This window comes from Pituophis catenifer, unplaced genomic scaffold (genome assembly GCF_029215685.1).
Source record: "Pituophis catenifer annectens isolate HBS135680 unplaced genomic scaffold, rPitCat1.0.hap2 SCAF_14, whole genome shotgun sequence".
Taxonomy (NCBI): domain Eukaryota; kingdom Metazoa; phylum Chordata; class Lepidosauria; order Squamata; family Colubridae; genus Pituophis; species Pituophis catenifer.
The window spans coordinates 22,234,334-22,252,363 of record NW_027256894.1 but is presented as its reverse complement, the minus strand read 5'-3'; the positions used below and the strand labels follow the sequence as shown (position 1 = coordinate 22,252,363).

Genomic DNA, 18,030 nt, shown 5'->3' with positions numbered 1-18,030 from the left:
AAACAAAACAAACCTGACATTTCTTAGCTGCTTGTACTAGAATTGTCAGTAGCAGCTGGCAAAGTGCACACACTAAGCAGAAAGATAAATGCCAAGGAAATTTAGTCTTGGCTTGCCATAGGTTTAAGTCAACAAGGCAAAATAAAATAAATTACATAGCAAAGACCGATCTGCACTTGAATGAGTTTCGGATATAAATCTCGATGAAGTGCAATGGCTTCAGGTTAAAAACTTGAGCCCTTTTTTTTTTGAGCTATGTGCTTCTCAATTTATGACCAGAATCAGGATTTCCATTGCAAAGCAAGGTGGTTCTTAAGTGAAGCATGCCAGATGTTATGACCATTTTTTTTGCCATGGGTGTTAAGTGAATCACTTAACAATTGCAAGACTCTGCGATGTTACAACTGTTGTAAGTTCCCAAGTGGCCAAATGTTGATCACGTGAACATTGGGAATGACTGCAATGGTCATAAGTGCGAGGACTGATTATAAGTAATTGTTTTCGGTGCTGTGGTAATTTCAAATAATTGCTACATGAATGATGGTTGCACTGTGTGCGCTATTAAAAAAAATCACATCCTGTAATAGATGAATATCTCAATGCAACAATATCGATAAGTCTTTGGAATTTAAAAAATTCCAAAGTTTTAGACCCCTGCAGGAGGTGGGTAGGCTTAATGGTTTGAACCCAGCCAACAGTGGCTTATTCAACACATTGCAGTTAAACCAGGTTTTGGTTCAATGCATGAATCCATCTCAGCCTTTCCATGTTCTTCTCTCTTCCTTTTCCAATTTTCAAGCTTATAGGGCATCCAAGTTTCATTTTAGCAGAGTGGGTTGAAAAATACCACGCGGTTCCTTCCTCCCCCAGGTCAACCTTTCTGTATGTTTGATCCTCGGCCATTGGGATGTTGCCCAACATCCAAGTAAACATTCAGAAGACTTCAATGAGAAAGAGATTCTCAAGCCTATTGAGAACTCAGGATCCAGATTTGGACTCTGTAGCCCTGGCATCGTTCTGACTCCCTCTCTTGCAGTCCAGAGGGGCTTTCAAACACTGCCTGGTTGTTTTTAGTCCCTTAAACCATGTTGGTCTTGGCCAGATCACAAAATCCAACGTTGTATAGCTGATAATGTCAACTTTCTACAATAAACAGGCTGGAGGCACTGTGGAGCCTTGCGCAGGGTGGCTTAAGAGATAAGCTGTGGTTTTGCCCAGCATCTTTCGGGTTATCAGATCGGTTGACAGACATGGATCAAGGTTTATCTCAAAGGGATGCTGCTTCAGCAAAACGTCTCCCCGTTAGAACAAATTGCTGGTTTGTGGTGGGGCAAAAGGCAACCGAGGTAGATAATCTGTACAAAGATTGGGTTGTGTCCTGGCATGAAACGAGACAGTTTCCCCCCCAAATTAGTCGGCGTTGTTGCTCTTTGGGAATTTGGACATGCTTTTCGCCAATCTTTTGTTAGGAGGGGAAGGCTGTTTTTTTGCAATGGGGGCTGCCTTTTAAAAATGGATGTTCTCCATCTGGGAGGAGGGTGCGAAGTTTGGGAATGACAGCCGAGAGACCGAACTGGGATTTTTTAGCTTTTATTGCAGGCTTTGGGAAGAGTGGGAGATTATTATTTTTTTTTACAGAAAGAAGAAGATGGGTATGTAACACGTATTGGTTCAGCATAGAATAAATTTTGGAGAAAATTAGCCCAGATTTATTTTAAAATAAAGAGCAGAGCATAATGTTGGGAAACGTTAGCATAGCATAAGCTAAACTTTTGCTAAAAGTAGTTTAAAGTTAGCTAATTTTGGAAACATGGGCTACAACGAGATAAATTTGGGGAAATTAGCATAGCATGAGCTGAACTTAGTTTAATGCTAGCTAATTTTGGAAAACTGGGATAAAAAATAGGGAAATTGGAGATAAATTGGGATAAAAATGTAGGTACCATAAATTTGGAAAAATTAGCATACAAATATAATTTGCCTTTTTAGAAAAATGAGCAAAACTTCACCTTAATAAGAAGTGGCCATTAGCCACAAATTGCATAAACCAAATTTCAGTTCAATGGGTTTAGAGTTTAAGGTTAAAAAAAAAAGGGGGTGATAAGTGGGAAATTTGGGTCTCTCCTAATTTTATGACTCTTTGAAATTTGCATTTGAAGCTTGGGGGCGAACATATTTTATATCATTTTTGTTTCTCCTATAGATTACATATCACAGTCCCCAATGAATAACGAAGTGGTATTTCAACCGTCTTTCACCTTCACAGAAATTCTGAAAAGTTTTGGTTAAAAAATGATGATGAGAAACTAATCCTATTCTCTCTCTCTCTCTCTTTTCTTTCTTTCTTTTTTTCTTTCTTTCTCTCCCTCCCTCCCTCCCTCCCTCCCTCCCTCCCTCCCTCCCTCCCTCTCTCTCTCTCTCTCTCTCTCTCTCTCTGTATTTACTTTTCTCAGGATTTTTCTATAATTCCTCCCCCCCTTTCAACAAATTGGCAACCACCCTTTGGCTCTTGGACACATCATTTTCAGAGTCCAGAATTATGCTAGACAATTTTAAAGGGTCTTTGAGGTGAGTATTGCCCTGTTCTCTTCCTTCCCTCCCTCCCACCCTGTTCCCCCATTTTCCCAAGATGACTTAATCTGTCCAGGTAGTCCTCAACCTGCGACCACAGTTGAGCCCAAAATTTCAGTCCTTAAGCGAGATATTTGTCAAATGAGTTTTGCCCCATTTTACGACCATTATGGCCATGGTTCACTTAATATCACTGCAGTTGTCAAATTAGTAATACAATTGTGGAGTGAATCTGGCTTCCCTCGTTGACTTTGCTTATCAGAAGGTTGCAGAGGGTGACACTGCCACCGTCATAAATACATGCCAGTTGCCAAGTCGTCTGAATTTAGATCACATGACCACAGGGATGCTGCAATGGTCATATGTGTGAAAAATGGTGATATCACTTTTTTCAGTGCTGTTGTAACTTCACACGGTCACTGAATGTAAGTTGTAAGTTGAGGACTACCTGTATATCCTGTGAGATATCTGCAAGAGAGTGTAACACTGACCCTTCCAGTAATTTGAAGTAATTCCTTCACTGAATCCATTCCTGAAGAAGTTGGCCAGCTGTGATAGCGTAATCTGAACTCTTGTCCTGAGTGAACTTCATGGTTTCAGTTCTGGAAGCCAATTCTGGGCTTCTATCGTTCAAGAATCTCTACTTTTTGGATGCTTAATTCTCCATAATGGTCTGAAGGTCTACAACCAAATGACCTCATAGGATTGGCTCTTATTCCATAATTCCACACTGGATAACCCAAATGTGCTTTTTTCAAGAGGCAACTGGACTTTCTGGTTTTTTCTTTGAAGATGTTTCGCTTCTTACCCAAGAAGCTTCTTTAGCTGATCTTCTTCAGATGAATGTCTTCAAAGAAAAACCGGAAAGTCTAGTTGCCTCTTGAAAAAAGCACCTTTGGGACAACCCTGACCTGGATGACGGACAATCTCCATAGATATCCCACACTGGATGTTATTCCATAATTCCTAGATCTGTACCATTTGCTTCAGAAAGCTACTCATTGATTTGTAGATCCCATAAAGAAAATTGCAAACCATTTCCTCTTGTTTTTCAACAGAAAGTTTAACACCGACAGGAAGAATATCTGTGGAGATTCTCAGTCACTCAGGTCATGGTTGTCCCAAAAGTGCTTTTCAAAAGGCCACTGGATTTTCTTGGTTTTTTTTTTCTCTTGAAAATGTTTTGCTTCCCATCCAAGAAGCTTCTTCTGTTCTTTTCTCACCCAAGAAGGAACTTGTTGCCTGAGAAGCCCCCCCCCCCCAAAAAAAAAAAAATTTCAAGGAAAAAAACCAAGAAAGTCCAATGGCCTTTTGAAAAAAAACCTTTGGGACACTGACTGTAAAGGAATAAATCTTATTTCTTAAGACCTGGTTGAATTCCTGGGCTTGTTAAAGTAGAACAAAGATAGCTAAGGGGGGTTCAGATCTTTATTAGAAATGTGTGACTCACTAAAAAAAATCATTTCACTGTCTGGGTTGGTAAGGACAATACTGATAAGCTGGTTGGACTGGTTTTGAACATTATAACTGTTTCAGAGATCCCTTTACAGAGCCCTTGGGTGAATTTTTTTTTTAAATTTGATTTATATGCCGCCCTTCTCCGGAGACTCAGGGCGGCTTACAATGCGTTAAGCAACAGCCTTCATACTTTTGTATATTTTATACAAAGTCAGCTTATTGCCCCCACAATCTGGGTCCTCATTTTACCTACCTTAGAAAGGATGGAAGGCTGAGTCAACCTTGAGCCTGGGGAGATTCGAACTTATAGTAATTGCAGACAGCTGGAGTTAAATTGCAATGCTTTAGTCTGCTGAGCTATCCAGGCTCCTGATTTTGTCCTCATTTATTTAACCATGAATTTAAATTGGGCAACACCTTTTAGTGTAAGACAAATTAGTTTATGTTCTTTCTTTGACCCAAGTTTTGAGACCAGTTTTCTCCAACCTGGTTGATGTGGACAAAAAGCTAAACGGAGTCAGATGTGAGGAACACTTGAAAGGGAGATTTCTATATTGAAGATTAGACCACAAAGCAAAATCACAACTGGAAGAAAGCGATGGCAATTCATTTCCATATGATTTCCAGAAAAACAATACTCTGTACATCCATGCCCACGTAGCCATCGGCTCAAATCAAGGGAGGCTTTGACCTCACTGCTTACTCACCCAATTTCTTAAGGGCACAGCAAAATCAGATTTCCTTTTGGAAGCAGGGTGGGAAGGATATGCTCCAAATCTTTTAATTTGATTGCGAAACTACGCTGGCTAGAAATGAATGCATTTTTTAAATAGCATTGTTCTTCATTACGTCCAACTTTTATTAACAAACATTTGGCAGGGCCCGACGCAGCCATCCTTGATGTCACTTCTACAAACATCTTGGCAGTGAAACCCATTCATACTCTGTTCCAAAATGTCCTGCCGGTTTTATTATTTTTTTTCCCCAGTTTCCCTTGGCTGTTCGGGCTTCCTGAATTTTAACGTTGCCAGCTTGCATCCAACCCCTCCCCACCCACCCTTTAGAATAGGAAGAATCTATTTTTGTAAAGTTGGGGAACAGAAAAAAAACACACACCAAAAATATATATATATATAGAGAGAAAGAATGTACAAATTTAGACATGGCAAACCACGCAAGCATAATTTGACTTGGTGTAAAATGGTAATCATGCTTTATTTCAAGCAGCCAAATAAGAGAAATAAGAGATTGGTTAGTCTGGCAGTGGAAAGATGGATAGGAGAAAGAATTCAAACCTTCCCCTTGCTCAAAACAGAAAATCGATAGCAGTTTTGTACGTTGAGTTGGTTTGACATGCAAAACGTAAGCCTTGTTTTCCATCTGGACTTTGCACATAAACATTTGCAACACACACCCAAGCCAGTGTGATTGTATTTTTCTTTGAAAAATTGTTAGAGTCAATCAGATTTGTCTAGGGCAGAGGTCTTCCAACTTGGCAGCTTTAAGACTTGTGGACTTCAACTCCCAGAATTCTCCAGCCAGCGTAGCTGGGCGTTGAAGTCCACAAGTCTTAAAGCTGCCAAGTTGGGAGATCTCTGGTCTAGGGAGATTCTCAATCACCCAGGTCATGGTTGTCCCAAATGTGCTTTCCCCACCACCCCCGGTCCCCCAAAAGGCAATTGAATTGTCTTGATTTTTTTTCTCCTTGAAAATGTTTCACTTCTTGGATGAGAACTGAAGAAGCTTCTTGGATGAGAAGTGAAACGTTTTCAAAGAAAAAAAACCAAGGAAGTCGGGGGGGGGGATAAAAGCAGTTTTGGGACAGTCAATCAGATTGTTGGAATTTGAAGGACTTTTCGCTTTGGAGTGAAAATGTTTAATGGATTCTTGGTGCTGCCTGGGCTTAGCTGTTTTCTTGCAGACATTTCGTGGCCCAATTGGGTTATATCATCAGTGCTATGAGTGTGCACCATGTGGCCTTGGGGGTGGGTGGGGGTGGTGGGCAAACCTCAGCGATGGGCATATCATCTACACATTTAACCAGAAAGTGGTGCTTGGGTTGTCTCCCTCGTGAAGCAGGAAAGTCAACGACAATCTCTTTTTGCCCTGCAGGATTCTGAGTTCCCTCGTTGTGCTTGGATTTCAGCTGGTCATTCCACAGCCTTCCATCGATCACAGAAAGGTAAGTGGTGTGTGTCACGCAAGGAACCCGCCTGTACGGGACAGTTTTGCAGCTCTGCATGCTTTAAACTCCTTCTAAGGCAGTAGGAGCAACTAACCGTGGTTCATTCAGTGGTCTTAAAATGCTGAAATGTTAGTAAAGTCTGGTCTACAGCTACAGTTTTGGCCGTATCTTGCTTCAAGATGGCAGAAACCTTGCCTTCATTGATTTTCATCCATCATACCGACAAGTAACCCTCGACTTGTGACCACAATTGGAACCGGAACTCCCATCACCTAGTGATGCCATCGTTAAAGTGAGCCAGGCCTGGTTTTATGACCATTTTACTACAGTCGTTAAGCAAAATCACCCTGTTGTGATTTGGGTTTAATCTGTTGTTTTCACCCAGCCCAGATTAAACCAAGCCCAGATGGTACATCAATCAAGCTGTTAGCCTCTTGGGAAGAAGCAAATGCCAGCATCCTTTTTCATCCTGTCTCGATGCCGCCTCTTAAGTGAAGGAAAGATCAAACTTGCAAATCTGATCCCGTTTTGAAATTCCACTTCAGCTGGAGTTGAGGCTCAGCTTTTCAACAACAGTCTGATCGGGCTGCTTAATCCTTACTTGAATGTACCTTTCCCCTCCCACCTCTCCCTCATCCTTCAGAATTCACCTTTTGTGGGCGAGCAAAAGGCGTTTGTGTCCTGAAGGCACATCAAGAGCCACGCCGACTTTCATCTCTGTCAGGGTGGGGTGGGATGGGCTGGGGAGGAAGCCACAGCCAGGCGCTCACGGCTGGGAAACGTAGCCTTCCCTTCAGAGGTTGCTGAGCCTTGTCAGCTCCATTGTTCTGGAAGAATGTGAGAGCCACGCTGAGGATTTAGCATTTGTTCCCACCGTTTTGGGGTTTTCCGCACGGGTTAAACAAGGTCACCAGCATTGGGGCAACGTTGATTTTTGAAATGTGTAGAGTCCTGACTTGCTTCCTGTTGCTCAACGAGGCTGATCTCAGTTCCCCCACAGCAGATCACGGTTTAAATCAGGTCATTCTTGGGTGGAGAGGTAGCGGCAGGTATTTCTCTCTCTGGGCACAATGAGTAAATATCAGCATGCGAACTCTGCATTGGCGACAGGAAAGGCATCCGGCCAGTAAACATTCAGCTCCATTCAGTTGCCCCGACTCCACCCCCATGCCAGCAATTACGGGGTCATTAAAAGACCAAAATAAATAAATAAATAAATAATTTGGTGGAGAAGGTTTTCCTTTTGATAACCAACTGAGATGGTTATTTATCCGGTCTTCTCCATGTGCCACCAACCACGATGAGAGAACCTAGTTTTGGAGCCCCTATCTCTACCGTTAAACAACCAACAGTAAATAAAACTAAAGAAAGGGACAGCGCAGAAAACATGGTCATGTCCCGAGCTTTGCAAAATGTACCATTTTGAGAAGGTTTGTACTTCTCTACCTTAGTAGCTCCAGCTGAAGTTCTACCTCTGCTTTGAGTTCCTTCAGACCGAGAGTTTCCTGACTTCTTCTCAAAAAGGTGAAGCCATTAACTCCACCCCGTGTTTTGGAATTGGATCAAGAGGACCTTCCTGCCTGCTCAAATGGCTAAATATTGGTAATCCTTGCTGGTAATTTTATCCAAGTGTGGCATCGTCTATCAAAGAAAATTGTCAGGACAAGTATGTTTTGCAATGAGATTTCTTACCTTCACAGCAATGAAACAGTTTTAAAATCGACCGGACACTCTGGAAGGACAAACGCCAGGCTGGGTTTTGGGCAAGGACTGAACTTGATCCAGAGAGATTTCAGCATGGCTTCAACCCAAAATGGATTGTGATAAACTAGGTTACTCTCCTGCTCCTGACCCACAGGCTTTCTCTTAAGCATATGAACACTTGCATGGACTTTCTTCAGGATCAGAGGGGGTTCCCGTTTGGGTGGAAGAAAGCGTTGTCCACTTTCTACAGCTGGTTTGGCTCCAGCCTTCTCTGTGTGCTCCAAAAGAATGAGTCTGGGAGATGTTTCAAGGTTACAGATGCACAAAGATCTGGGTGACATTAGTCCAGAGCTGTTTGTCCTCTCGAAATCCTTTAAGACCCTTCAGATGTGGAAGGGCTGGTGATCTTTTCCAGGCATTGTCCAGTTTTGAGGTCTCTTCTGTCTCATTTGGCCATGTGTGATGATGTCTTGTTGATAGTTGCTATATAGTTTGGAGCACTGGTGAAATCCAATTTTTTTTACTAACGCTTCTGTGGGCGTGGCTTGGTGGGCGTGGTATGGCTTGGTGGGCAGGGTTTGGTGGGCGGGGCAGGGAAGGATACTGCAAAATCTCCATTTCCACCCAACACCAAGGGGAAGGATATTGCAAAATCCCCATTCCCTCCCCACTCCTGGGGCCAGCCAGAGGTGGTATTTGCCGGTTCTCCGAACTACTCAAAATTTCCACTACTGGTTCTCCGAACTACTCAAAATTTCCACTACTGGTTCTCCGAACTACTCAAAATTTCCGCTACCGGTTCTCCGAACTGCTCAAAATTTCCGCTACCAGTTCTCCAGAATCTGTCAGAACCTGCTGGATTTCACCCCTGGTTTGGAGGACACAACCTCAACGGTTTTAGACTTGATAAAAAGGACACTCTTGTTTGAGATGTTTAAGAAGAGATTGGACAACCATTTGTCTAAAATGGTATAGGGATTCCTGCCTGAACAGGGGGTTGGACTAGAAGACCTCCAAGGTCCCTTCCAACTCTGTTATTCTGTATTCTGTTATGTAAGAGGGACCCATATCTCTCCAAATATTCTCTGACATCAGACACACAGTTTCCGATGACAACACAGATGGTTAGCTCTACCTATTGAGTAAAATATATTAGAATCTTTGAGTCTACCTTGATCAAGAATAACTTATAGTTAGATAACCACCACTGTTGAAGTCTCATTTCATATTTGGATTCTTGGAATAACTGTGTCTTCTAATCCCATAGATAATTTGGAAAGTAAAAATGCTTCTTGATGGCTGTCTTAGAGTAGAATATTTGAATGAAAGCCAGAGCTAGAACACACGTTTAGGAAAATGGATGAATGCCTTGAGCAATTATCTCACCATTATTTCCTACTTAGCATATATATGAAGTTGACTCGGTGAAGGCATAATTCAGAAATGTAGAAACAAATAGTTAAGGGAGAGTCTATTAAGTGGCTATTAATATCACTTTTGACTGTTACATTTTGGGGTGGCTGTTTTTTTTTTAATGGGAAATCTCCAGTGCTGGCAGATAAATAGCCCAAACTGAATTAATAGGCGTTGATTCCTAATATGAAAAATGGACTCTAGTTTTGTAGGTCTGCTTAACATTTAACCTCCCTTTCCTGGTTCCCTTCATCACCCTTTAGCTGCGAATCTCGTAATTCAGAGGCTGGGAAGTCCAGCAGCAGTCACGGAAAGTAGCAGCTGAAGGCAGCTCATAACTCATGCAGATTAGTTATTCTGACTGGCTCCCATCCAAGTTGGCTTGTAGGCATCAGCAGGTTGGGGCGTATGTCCGGTCTTTTGCTCCTCTAAGTACCACCAGTGGTCTTTTAGCAGAAGAGGGGCCCAGCCACCTCTTCCCTGTCCCCAAAAGAAGAGTCACTAAGGTCTGTAGAAAGATCTTCGGTCATCACCAAAGTCTACATTTGGAGGTGATGCTTTTCAGACTGTGCTTCCAGCTTGAAAACCCAAAATGTTCTGGTTCCCACCTGTCTAGATGTCCCAAAGATGCTTTTTCAAAAGGCAACTGGATTTTCTTGCGGTTTTCCTTGAAAACGTTTCACTTCTCATCCAAAAAGCTTCTTCAGTTCTGGGGGAGAAGCGAAATGTGTTCAAGGAAAAAAAACAACAAGAAAGTCCAGCTGCCTTTTGGAAAAGCACCTTTGGGACAACCACGACCTGGGCGATTTGAGAATCTCTGTAGACATTTACCTGCCTGTGATGCTTAGAGCCTCCCTTCCGTGGTGGGGAGACAATTGGGGGCATGTTGGGTGAGGAAAGGAGGAGTTATTGGCCATTTTGGGTTCTGCTTGCTGGGGAATTCTGGGAGTTGAAGTCCACAAGTTTTAATGTGGCCAAGGTTGGCCATCCTGGTTTAAAGACTTGCAGGTTGGATGTCCCTGGAGCGATGTTTTTAAGCACCTTTTGTGATCCAGTTAGAAGCAGCGTTCATCCATCGCATGAATACTTTTATTTTGTTCTTTCTAATGTTTCTGGCTTCAAACTTGCTTTATTTTTGTGCCAAAATTTTAATTGATGGAGAAGGGGAACAAGACAGATTTCGGAAGGGACATGTGCTAAAGTCACCCAGACTCTTCCCCCCCCTCCTTTGATGTCATGACTAATAAACGTGAAGGCGCATTTCAAAATGGAGAAACATCTGGATTGCATTGACAGAAAAATCTGTGTATGCATGTAACAAATAAAGACGACACTGAATTAGCTTATGTTGTTAGCAAATTTTTGACAAATCCTTCTCTCTTGTCAGGGTCAGATAGACATGTGCAGTAGCTCCCCTGGAGAACAACTTGGGAGGTGTGGTTGTGGAAAGGTGTGGGTTGTGATGCCCGAGTGAGGGCTCTGTGTGTGTTTGTGTGTTTGTATTGTGTCCGGCTGCTGTGGACCTGTTGCTGGTTGCTGCCAAACAGACTTCAAGCTTTTCCTTCTGGATTGTAAAGTTACTCATTCTCCTGATTTCTGAATCTCTCCCAGCTTGGAAACTAAAGCTCAGAAAATTCCTTTAACTGATGCAGTTGATTAATTAGGTCACAAAATGGATCCATCTGTGAGACCCAGCAACCCACCCCCAGGTTCCTCTCTGTAGATGTGGTTGGTTATATCTTCTAGTGACCAAAATGCTTCAGCCAATCCAGCCTCCCTGTGGAATAGGAATAGAGCTGGAAGGGACTTTGGAGGTCTTGTAGACCAACCCCCTGGTCAAGCAGGAGACCATCTACCATTTTAGACAAGTGGCTGTCCAGCCTCTTCTTTAAAACCTCCAGTGATGGAGCACCCACTGTTTCTGGAGGCAAGTTGTTCCACTGATTAATTTTTCTCACTGTTAATTAATTAAGTAATGTTAATCATTAGAGTTACATCACCTAATATCTAATGTTTTGTTAGTTTTATTGTTTCAAATGAGGTTTTATATTCTGTAAGCCGCCTCGAGTTGCCACGTGTGAATAGGTGGCGATATAAATTCAATAAATAAGTAAATAAAATAAGAGAAATGTGGCCCAGATATTTACTTGACATAGATAGATATTTGAAGATAGATAGCTATCTAAAACTGATTGGAGTTAACTGTAGGGGTGTATTATGACTATGTCCTACTGTTTTCTTTTAATTTACTTCTATACTTGTATCAGTTTTATACTTTTAAGATAGTCAGATAACCACATCAATAAGATTTCTATTCTATTTTGGCATAAGGGTTCTCTCAAGAATGGCAACTGTTGGTATCTGCCTTGCCAGCTTCATTTCTCCTAAGGCAGGGAAATTTAGTAGACGATAGGAAAGGAGACTTTCAAAATTCAATTAATATACTCTGCAATGATAAACCAGCATTTCTGGAATGCTGAAATCTCTGTTTCTTAAGAACATAAGCAATGATTTGCTGATTGGACTCCTGGCCCACTTAGTCAAGGGGTCTGTACTTACAGAAGGCAAGCAGCTGCCTATGGAAGCCCACCAGTAGATGGCTTTCAGGCATAGCCATGGATCTCTATGAGTTCCATGAATTGGTCCAACCCTTTTTGGAAGCAGCCAAGCTGGTAACCAGCCTAACATCTCATGATAGAACAGCATTTCTCAACTGGACCACTTGGAGATGGGTGGACGTCTTCAACTCCATGTTGGCTGGGGAATTCTGGGAATTGAAGTCCACCCATCTTCAAGTGGCCCAGGTTGAGAAACGTTATGGTAGAGATTCCAAACTTGAATTACACATTGTGTAAAATAAATTCTATTATCTTGACCTCAGTCTACTTTGAAAATATGATGTCCCCCCCCCTAATTCATCTCTTCTGGTCTCCCTTGTAGGTACCCCAAAGGATAAAAGATGGTAACGTTGCCACAGAAGAAGAGAGTGGAGGAATCCCTGGGGTTTGGGGCAGTTGGGGACCTTGGTCAGCTTGCTCCAGAAGCTGCAGTGGTGGAGTGATGGTGCAGATGCGGCCATGTCTTCCAGGATACTACTATGACAGGAGCTCTCACAATCCTGGGCAGTACTCTGCTTCGGGGAGGGCACTGGCTCACCTCCAGCAACTGCCTCAAGAAGACTCCCTGCCTCCTTTCTCTGGTCACGTCATCTCGGCCATCCGTACATCGGTGCCTCTTCACAGGAATGAGGAACCAGCACGGGCTGCCCTCTCCTCCTCCTCTTCCTCCTCCTCCGGAGGACGCAATGACAGCTACTGGAGCCGAGCAACTTCAAGAGGGGCTCAGGTTTCTCAGTCCCGAAGACGTAGCCCCAAATCAGAAAGAAGGTAGTTCTTTCCCTTTCTTTCTTTCTTTCTTTCTTTCTTTCTTTCTTTCTTTCTTTCTTTCTTTCTTCCTTCCTTCCTTCCTTCCTTCCTTCCTTCCTCCCTCCCTCCCTCCCTCCCTCCCTCCCTCGTTCTTTCTTCATCTTCCGAGCATTCTGCACATTCCTGAGGTCAATTGTAAGGTCCACCTTATGGATGAGTGCAGTAAGCAGGCCCTTTACTTGATTGGCCGTCTTATTATGAAACTATTCCCCTCCTACATGTTTCTTAGAGTCCAATTTGTTTGTTTTTGCTTTTAGCTAGTAAATGTGAAGCTTTTTCTTAAATCGCTTAATTGCAGGTACGTATTGACCCATAGCATTTTCCTTAATTTGCTTCCTTTCATTCTCACTATGTAAACTAGTTAGACAAGACGGTATTTCTGTGAAAGGTTATAGATAAATACTTCTGAGAAATTGCTACACTTCCTCTAGAGTCAGGATGTGTCTTCTTCCAAATTTAGGTTGTAGAACGGTTGCAGGATGAGCTTCTGAGCAGTCAGGCGCAGGCTTGTCACGTTACGTTTTATAGCTGTGGGGAAAGGACTTGACATCAAACAAGCTCAAATGCAGATGTCTGCATGCTTGGAGCATTAAAAAAAAATTTCCCTCCCACCCCCGCCAAAGGAAAGTCAGAAACAACTATTCATATGGAACAAATAATGGTAAATAAGGACTCTTCCTCATTCTTTGCTGAAACCCTCCTCTGCTTCCTAGATTGATGAGGGTCTCCCTTCTCTTTTGCTGTCCTGGATGGTGTTGAGCTTCACTTGGGGGCCAGCTGCTGCTTTGCTTCAGCCCAGCAGATCTGCATTTAGCAATTGTGGGATCCACAAGGAATGGGGAACATCTGTAGGTTTGGAGGTTTGGAATCTCTCCTTTGGGGAATTTCCTCTGTGTCTTTCTTACAGCTGTATCATCGTCACATCAAAATAAGCTGCAAAACCCAGGCATTTCAATTGTCGATCCGGGTTTATTGCAAAAAAAAAAAAAGGGGGGGGGGCCTTGAAAATGACAGGTTGACCCTCCTGTGAGGGACAAGATTCAGCTGCTTTGTTGGCAATAGCAAAGAGAGAGTTGGAAAGGGGGAAAAAAGATTAAAACAAAAACGAAACGAAATGAAAAAGCTTTTAACGCGACGAGCACAATTTATGTTTGATTTTTTTTTTTTGTTTTTTGCAAGAACTTCCAAGAGATAAAGTAAATAGTTGGTGGATACAATTAGAGAGGGGAAAAAAGGGCAAAATGTTGTTAAGTGAGTGTTTTTTAGAGAGTGTCTCCAGCTGGGAAATACTGCCAGGATGTTTTCATCTTAATTCTGGATTGAGTTTATTTATTTAGAATATCGACACGGTTGCCTATTTTAAATCCTGAACTCTGGGATGGCTCACAACCATAACAGAAAACCATATCAATCGGATGAGAAACTTTGCTGATCGTTTGTTCCTCCTTCTCTTTTTCTCCTCAAAGCTAAGGAAGATACTGATGAAACCAAAAAGTAGAGATTAGGAATTATGACCGAGACAAACTCATTCTGAAGATGTATCTGGAGGACAGCCGGCTGGTCTTGGCGAGCTGTGTAAACACTTCCCAAAGACACTAAATGTTTGTACCAGTCAGTAGGAAGGACGTAGAAATGGCTTTGGTACTGTAGGCTGTTGAGATGATGCCCAAGTGTGGTTGAATGATGGGCATCAAGTAAGAGTTAAAGCTTTCAAAGCACTTTATGGCTTAGGACCCTGTACTGAGGGGCCGTCTTTCTCTAAATTTGCTTGCCCATTGAGAGTCCTCTTCATACTTTTTCTAGAAGTTGGAGGAGAGATGGACAGCTGTTAATGAAGGTCTTCTTAGGTGGCCTTTTGTTATTTTGGTGTAGACATGCACACCGTACACTCAATGCAAGAGACTCTTCTTTAGATATTTTATGGAAAATGAACCCAAGTACTATTATCAAAAAAGGGATGCGGTGGCTCAGTGGCTAATATGCTGAGCTTGTCGATCGAAAGGTCGGCAGTTCAGCGGTTCAAATCCCTAGTGCTGCGTAATGGGGTGAGCTCCCGTTACATGTCTCAGCTTCTGCCAACCTAGCAGTTCGAAAGCAGGTAAAAAATGCAAGTAGAAAAATAGGGACCTCCTTTGGTGGGAAGGTAATAGCGTTCCGTGCGCCTTTGGCATTGAGTTATGCCGGCCACATGACCACGGAGACGTCTTTGGACAGTGCTGGCTCTTCGGCTTTGAAACGGAGATGGGCACCGCCCCCTAGAGTCAGGAACGACTAGCACATATGTGCGAAGGGAGCCTTTACCTTTACCTTACTATCATCAAGAAAGGGCGAATGGTTACATCACCAGGAAGGAATGGAATTACAAGGATAAGTTAAAAAAAAAAAGAGTTAATCTGGAAAGCTAGCTATGGTTTATTGGAAAAGGATCATAACCAGTGGTGGGTTGCCCCCGGTTCGCACCGGTTCTATAGAACCGGTAGTAAAACCGTCGGGAGGCTCCACCCACCGACCCCAACGTCATCAGAACGCTTTTGCGCATGTGCAGAAGAGAGAGCGTGCGCAGCCCCATTGCAAACCTGTAGTAAAAGTAAGTAGAACCCAGCCCTGATCATAACCCCTCCTGGTAGACATTTTGGTAAAACCCAGGATGTTTTGGCAGTTTGCATTGAAGGAGATTTCCCAGGTTGTACCTGATGCAACGTTGCTCTGAAAAGTCTTCCAACAGCTAGAGCCGTGGATGCGACGGGAACTGTAGATGTTTGGCCTCTCTTAACAAATCTGACCCGAGGACTCCACCAAACAATGTATTTTTTTTTCCCAGAGGCAACACACACCTCCTGCAAGCTGCTTCCACTTCTTCATGAGTAACAGATGACTTTCCGAAGGAGAAATGCACATCTGGCGTTCTTCCCAGGGCTGACTTCTGAAAAAGCCAGCTTGATAAATAATAATCTAAAGCACACACAGGCATAGGGAGTGGGTCCTGGTGGATATTGCAAATGTCAACCTCTGAAACTCAGCACTCACAAACACAGGGACAGATTTGACCCATCCCTATTGACCTCTGTCCTGTGTAGCAGATGAAAGGATGGGTAGAGGGTCTCCTCCGATCAAGATGTTTGTTTTGGAAGGAGGATTTACTACTGCCCTCACCTCAAGTGTAGAAGGTCACTTACCACTACTGATGCTTTGTCTTTTGGTAGATATAGGACAATGGTGAAATGTAAAATTTGTTACTATCGGTTCTGTGGGCATGGCTTGGTGGGGTGGGCGTGGCCAACTTTTTTTTTTTACTTTTAAAAGCATTTTTTTCTCTTCGGCCGAAGAGGTTGGTAAAAAAATGCTTTTAAAAGGCTCTGACGATCCTAGCTGAGTTGCCTGATCGTCAGAGGCTTTTTTTTTTCTTTTAAAAGCATTTTTTCTACAACTTCTTTGGCGAAGAAGTTGCAGAAAAAAATGCTTTTAAAAGCTTCTAACGATCCCAGCTGAGCCGTGCGATCATCAGAGGTTGTAGAAAAAATGTTTTTAAAAGTTTTTTTTTTAAAAAAAAGCCTCTGGTGATCGCGTGGCTCAGCTGGGCATGAGGGGGGGGCAGGGATTTTTGCTACCGTTTCTCCGAACCACCTGCCGCCATCGCTACTGGATTGGGCGATCCGGTCCGAACCGGGAGCATTTCACCCCTGATATAGGAGCTCTGGGTCTTTTATCAGCCGAGAGGGTTAGTGCAAGCTCTGTACTTGAATCAAATTCTTTATGGACTTCCCCTTGCAGAGGAAAAAATAAGGCAATTGTCAGAGAGATTTATGGGAGGCCAATGAGCTGGGTGGGTAACGTAGTCTTAAAAAAACATCCTACGTTGACAGGAATTAAGTCTCTTTCCCTTGCTAATGAACAATATTAATGGGAAGAGTCGGGGAACAGTTTATCAAAGACAATTTTTTAAATATCCTGGAAGGGGTGGAGAAACCAGAGGAAAACATTGTATGAAGGAAGGGATCCAGGAACTAAGAAGTTCTCAGTTGGCTGCAATTTAAATTTCCTTCCTGCCAATCTAGTTTGTTCTGCTGTGGAATTTGTGCCTATCTTCTGCCTGGGCCTTGCACCCAGGGCCAGACCTTCTGGGCTACCCAAACTGGCTTTTGGGCAATTGAAAATAAAATCTCACACACAGAGGGCAACTAATTTAAGAACGTTGGCACACTGTTGGAAGCATGGACGTAAAATTGGGGAAGGGATGCCAGACAGATTAAGTGGGTGTATTTTTCTGCCCATTTTTCTTCACGAATTAAACCCTTCAAGCCTTGTTTTCTGTGTATTTCACAGAGCAGGATCTGCATAACCATTGAATAACCTTTGTGGTCATTTGCAGGACTTCAGTAGCTGGAAGGAAGATGGATTTCAAGGCTGAATGTGGTTTTGGGGTGTCAGATTGCTGTCTCCCCCCCCCCCCCAGAATGAGGGAACGAGATGAGGGTCTGAGGTTTTTGTAATCGTTCTGAAGGGAGTCGAAATTCCTCCACACTCGGGAGGAGCAATGGAGCAAAACGAAACATTGGCTCTAGATGTCTATCTGCTCAGTTCGCATTAAACAAAATGTTCCTGCTAATTTACACCATGGAGAAAGAGAACAGAAGTAGCTGAGTGGGGGGTTGGAGGGGCTTGGGGAGAGAGGAAACTGGATTCCATGATATCTGATGGAGAAAATTGATCAAAGGTCATTTTCACCCTGCTGGCTGTTAAAATAATTGATTTTGCATAGTTGATTTTGACAGCGCCATGATGCCTAAGGTAGATCCTGGCATCCAATAGCCAATATTAAACCCAGCTTCCCTTATTCTAAAAACAAAACCCTCCCCACGTTTCTTTTTTGAATGCTGATTCAAATTCTGCGTGACACAGTTACAAACACCCACACCAAAAAAATATTGTGGGATACGCCCACGCATTACATTGATGGCTGTAATCAAATTGTTTTGCACGAGCTATCGTTATGATTAAAGCTATGACTTCCTTATAAAACCGTGTCCTTCTTTTAGGCAGCCTGAAATATGAACCCTGGGGGGATCCATGGTCACAGTGGTGGGTTTCAAATTTTTTTACTACCGGTTCTGTGGGCGTGGCTTGGTGGGCGTGGCTTGATGGGCATGGCAGGGGAAGGATACTGTAATATCTCCATTCCCTCCCCACTCCAGGGCAAGGATACTACAAAATCCCCATTCCCGCCCCACTCCAGGGGAAGGATACTGCAAAATCCCCATTTCCTCCCGATCAGCT

The 18,030-nt window shown here is 43.0% G+C and overlaps 1 protein-coding gene across 1 annotated transcript in view; it reads left to right on the top strand.

The window, feature by feature from the left end:
* The first annotated feature begins 2,539 nt into the window (after nucleotides 1-2,539).
* Nucleotides 2,540-18,030, top strand: part of THSD4 (thrombospondin type 1 domain containing 4) — a 137,388-nt gene continuing 121,897 nt past the window's right edge. Inside the window, exons 1-3 of the mRNA XM_070953348.1 lie at nucleotides 2,540-2,568; nucleotides 6,142-6,211; nucleotides 12,272-12,717. Coding sequence (XP_070809449.1) covers nucleotides 2,540-2,568; nucleotides 6,142-6,211; nucleotides 12,272-12,717 — 545 coding nt within the window. The remainder of the gene's footprint in view (nucleotides 2,569-6,141; nucleotides 6,212-12,271; nucleotides 12,718-18,030) is intronic.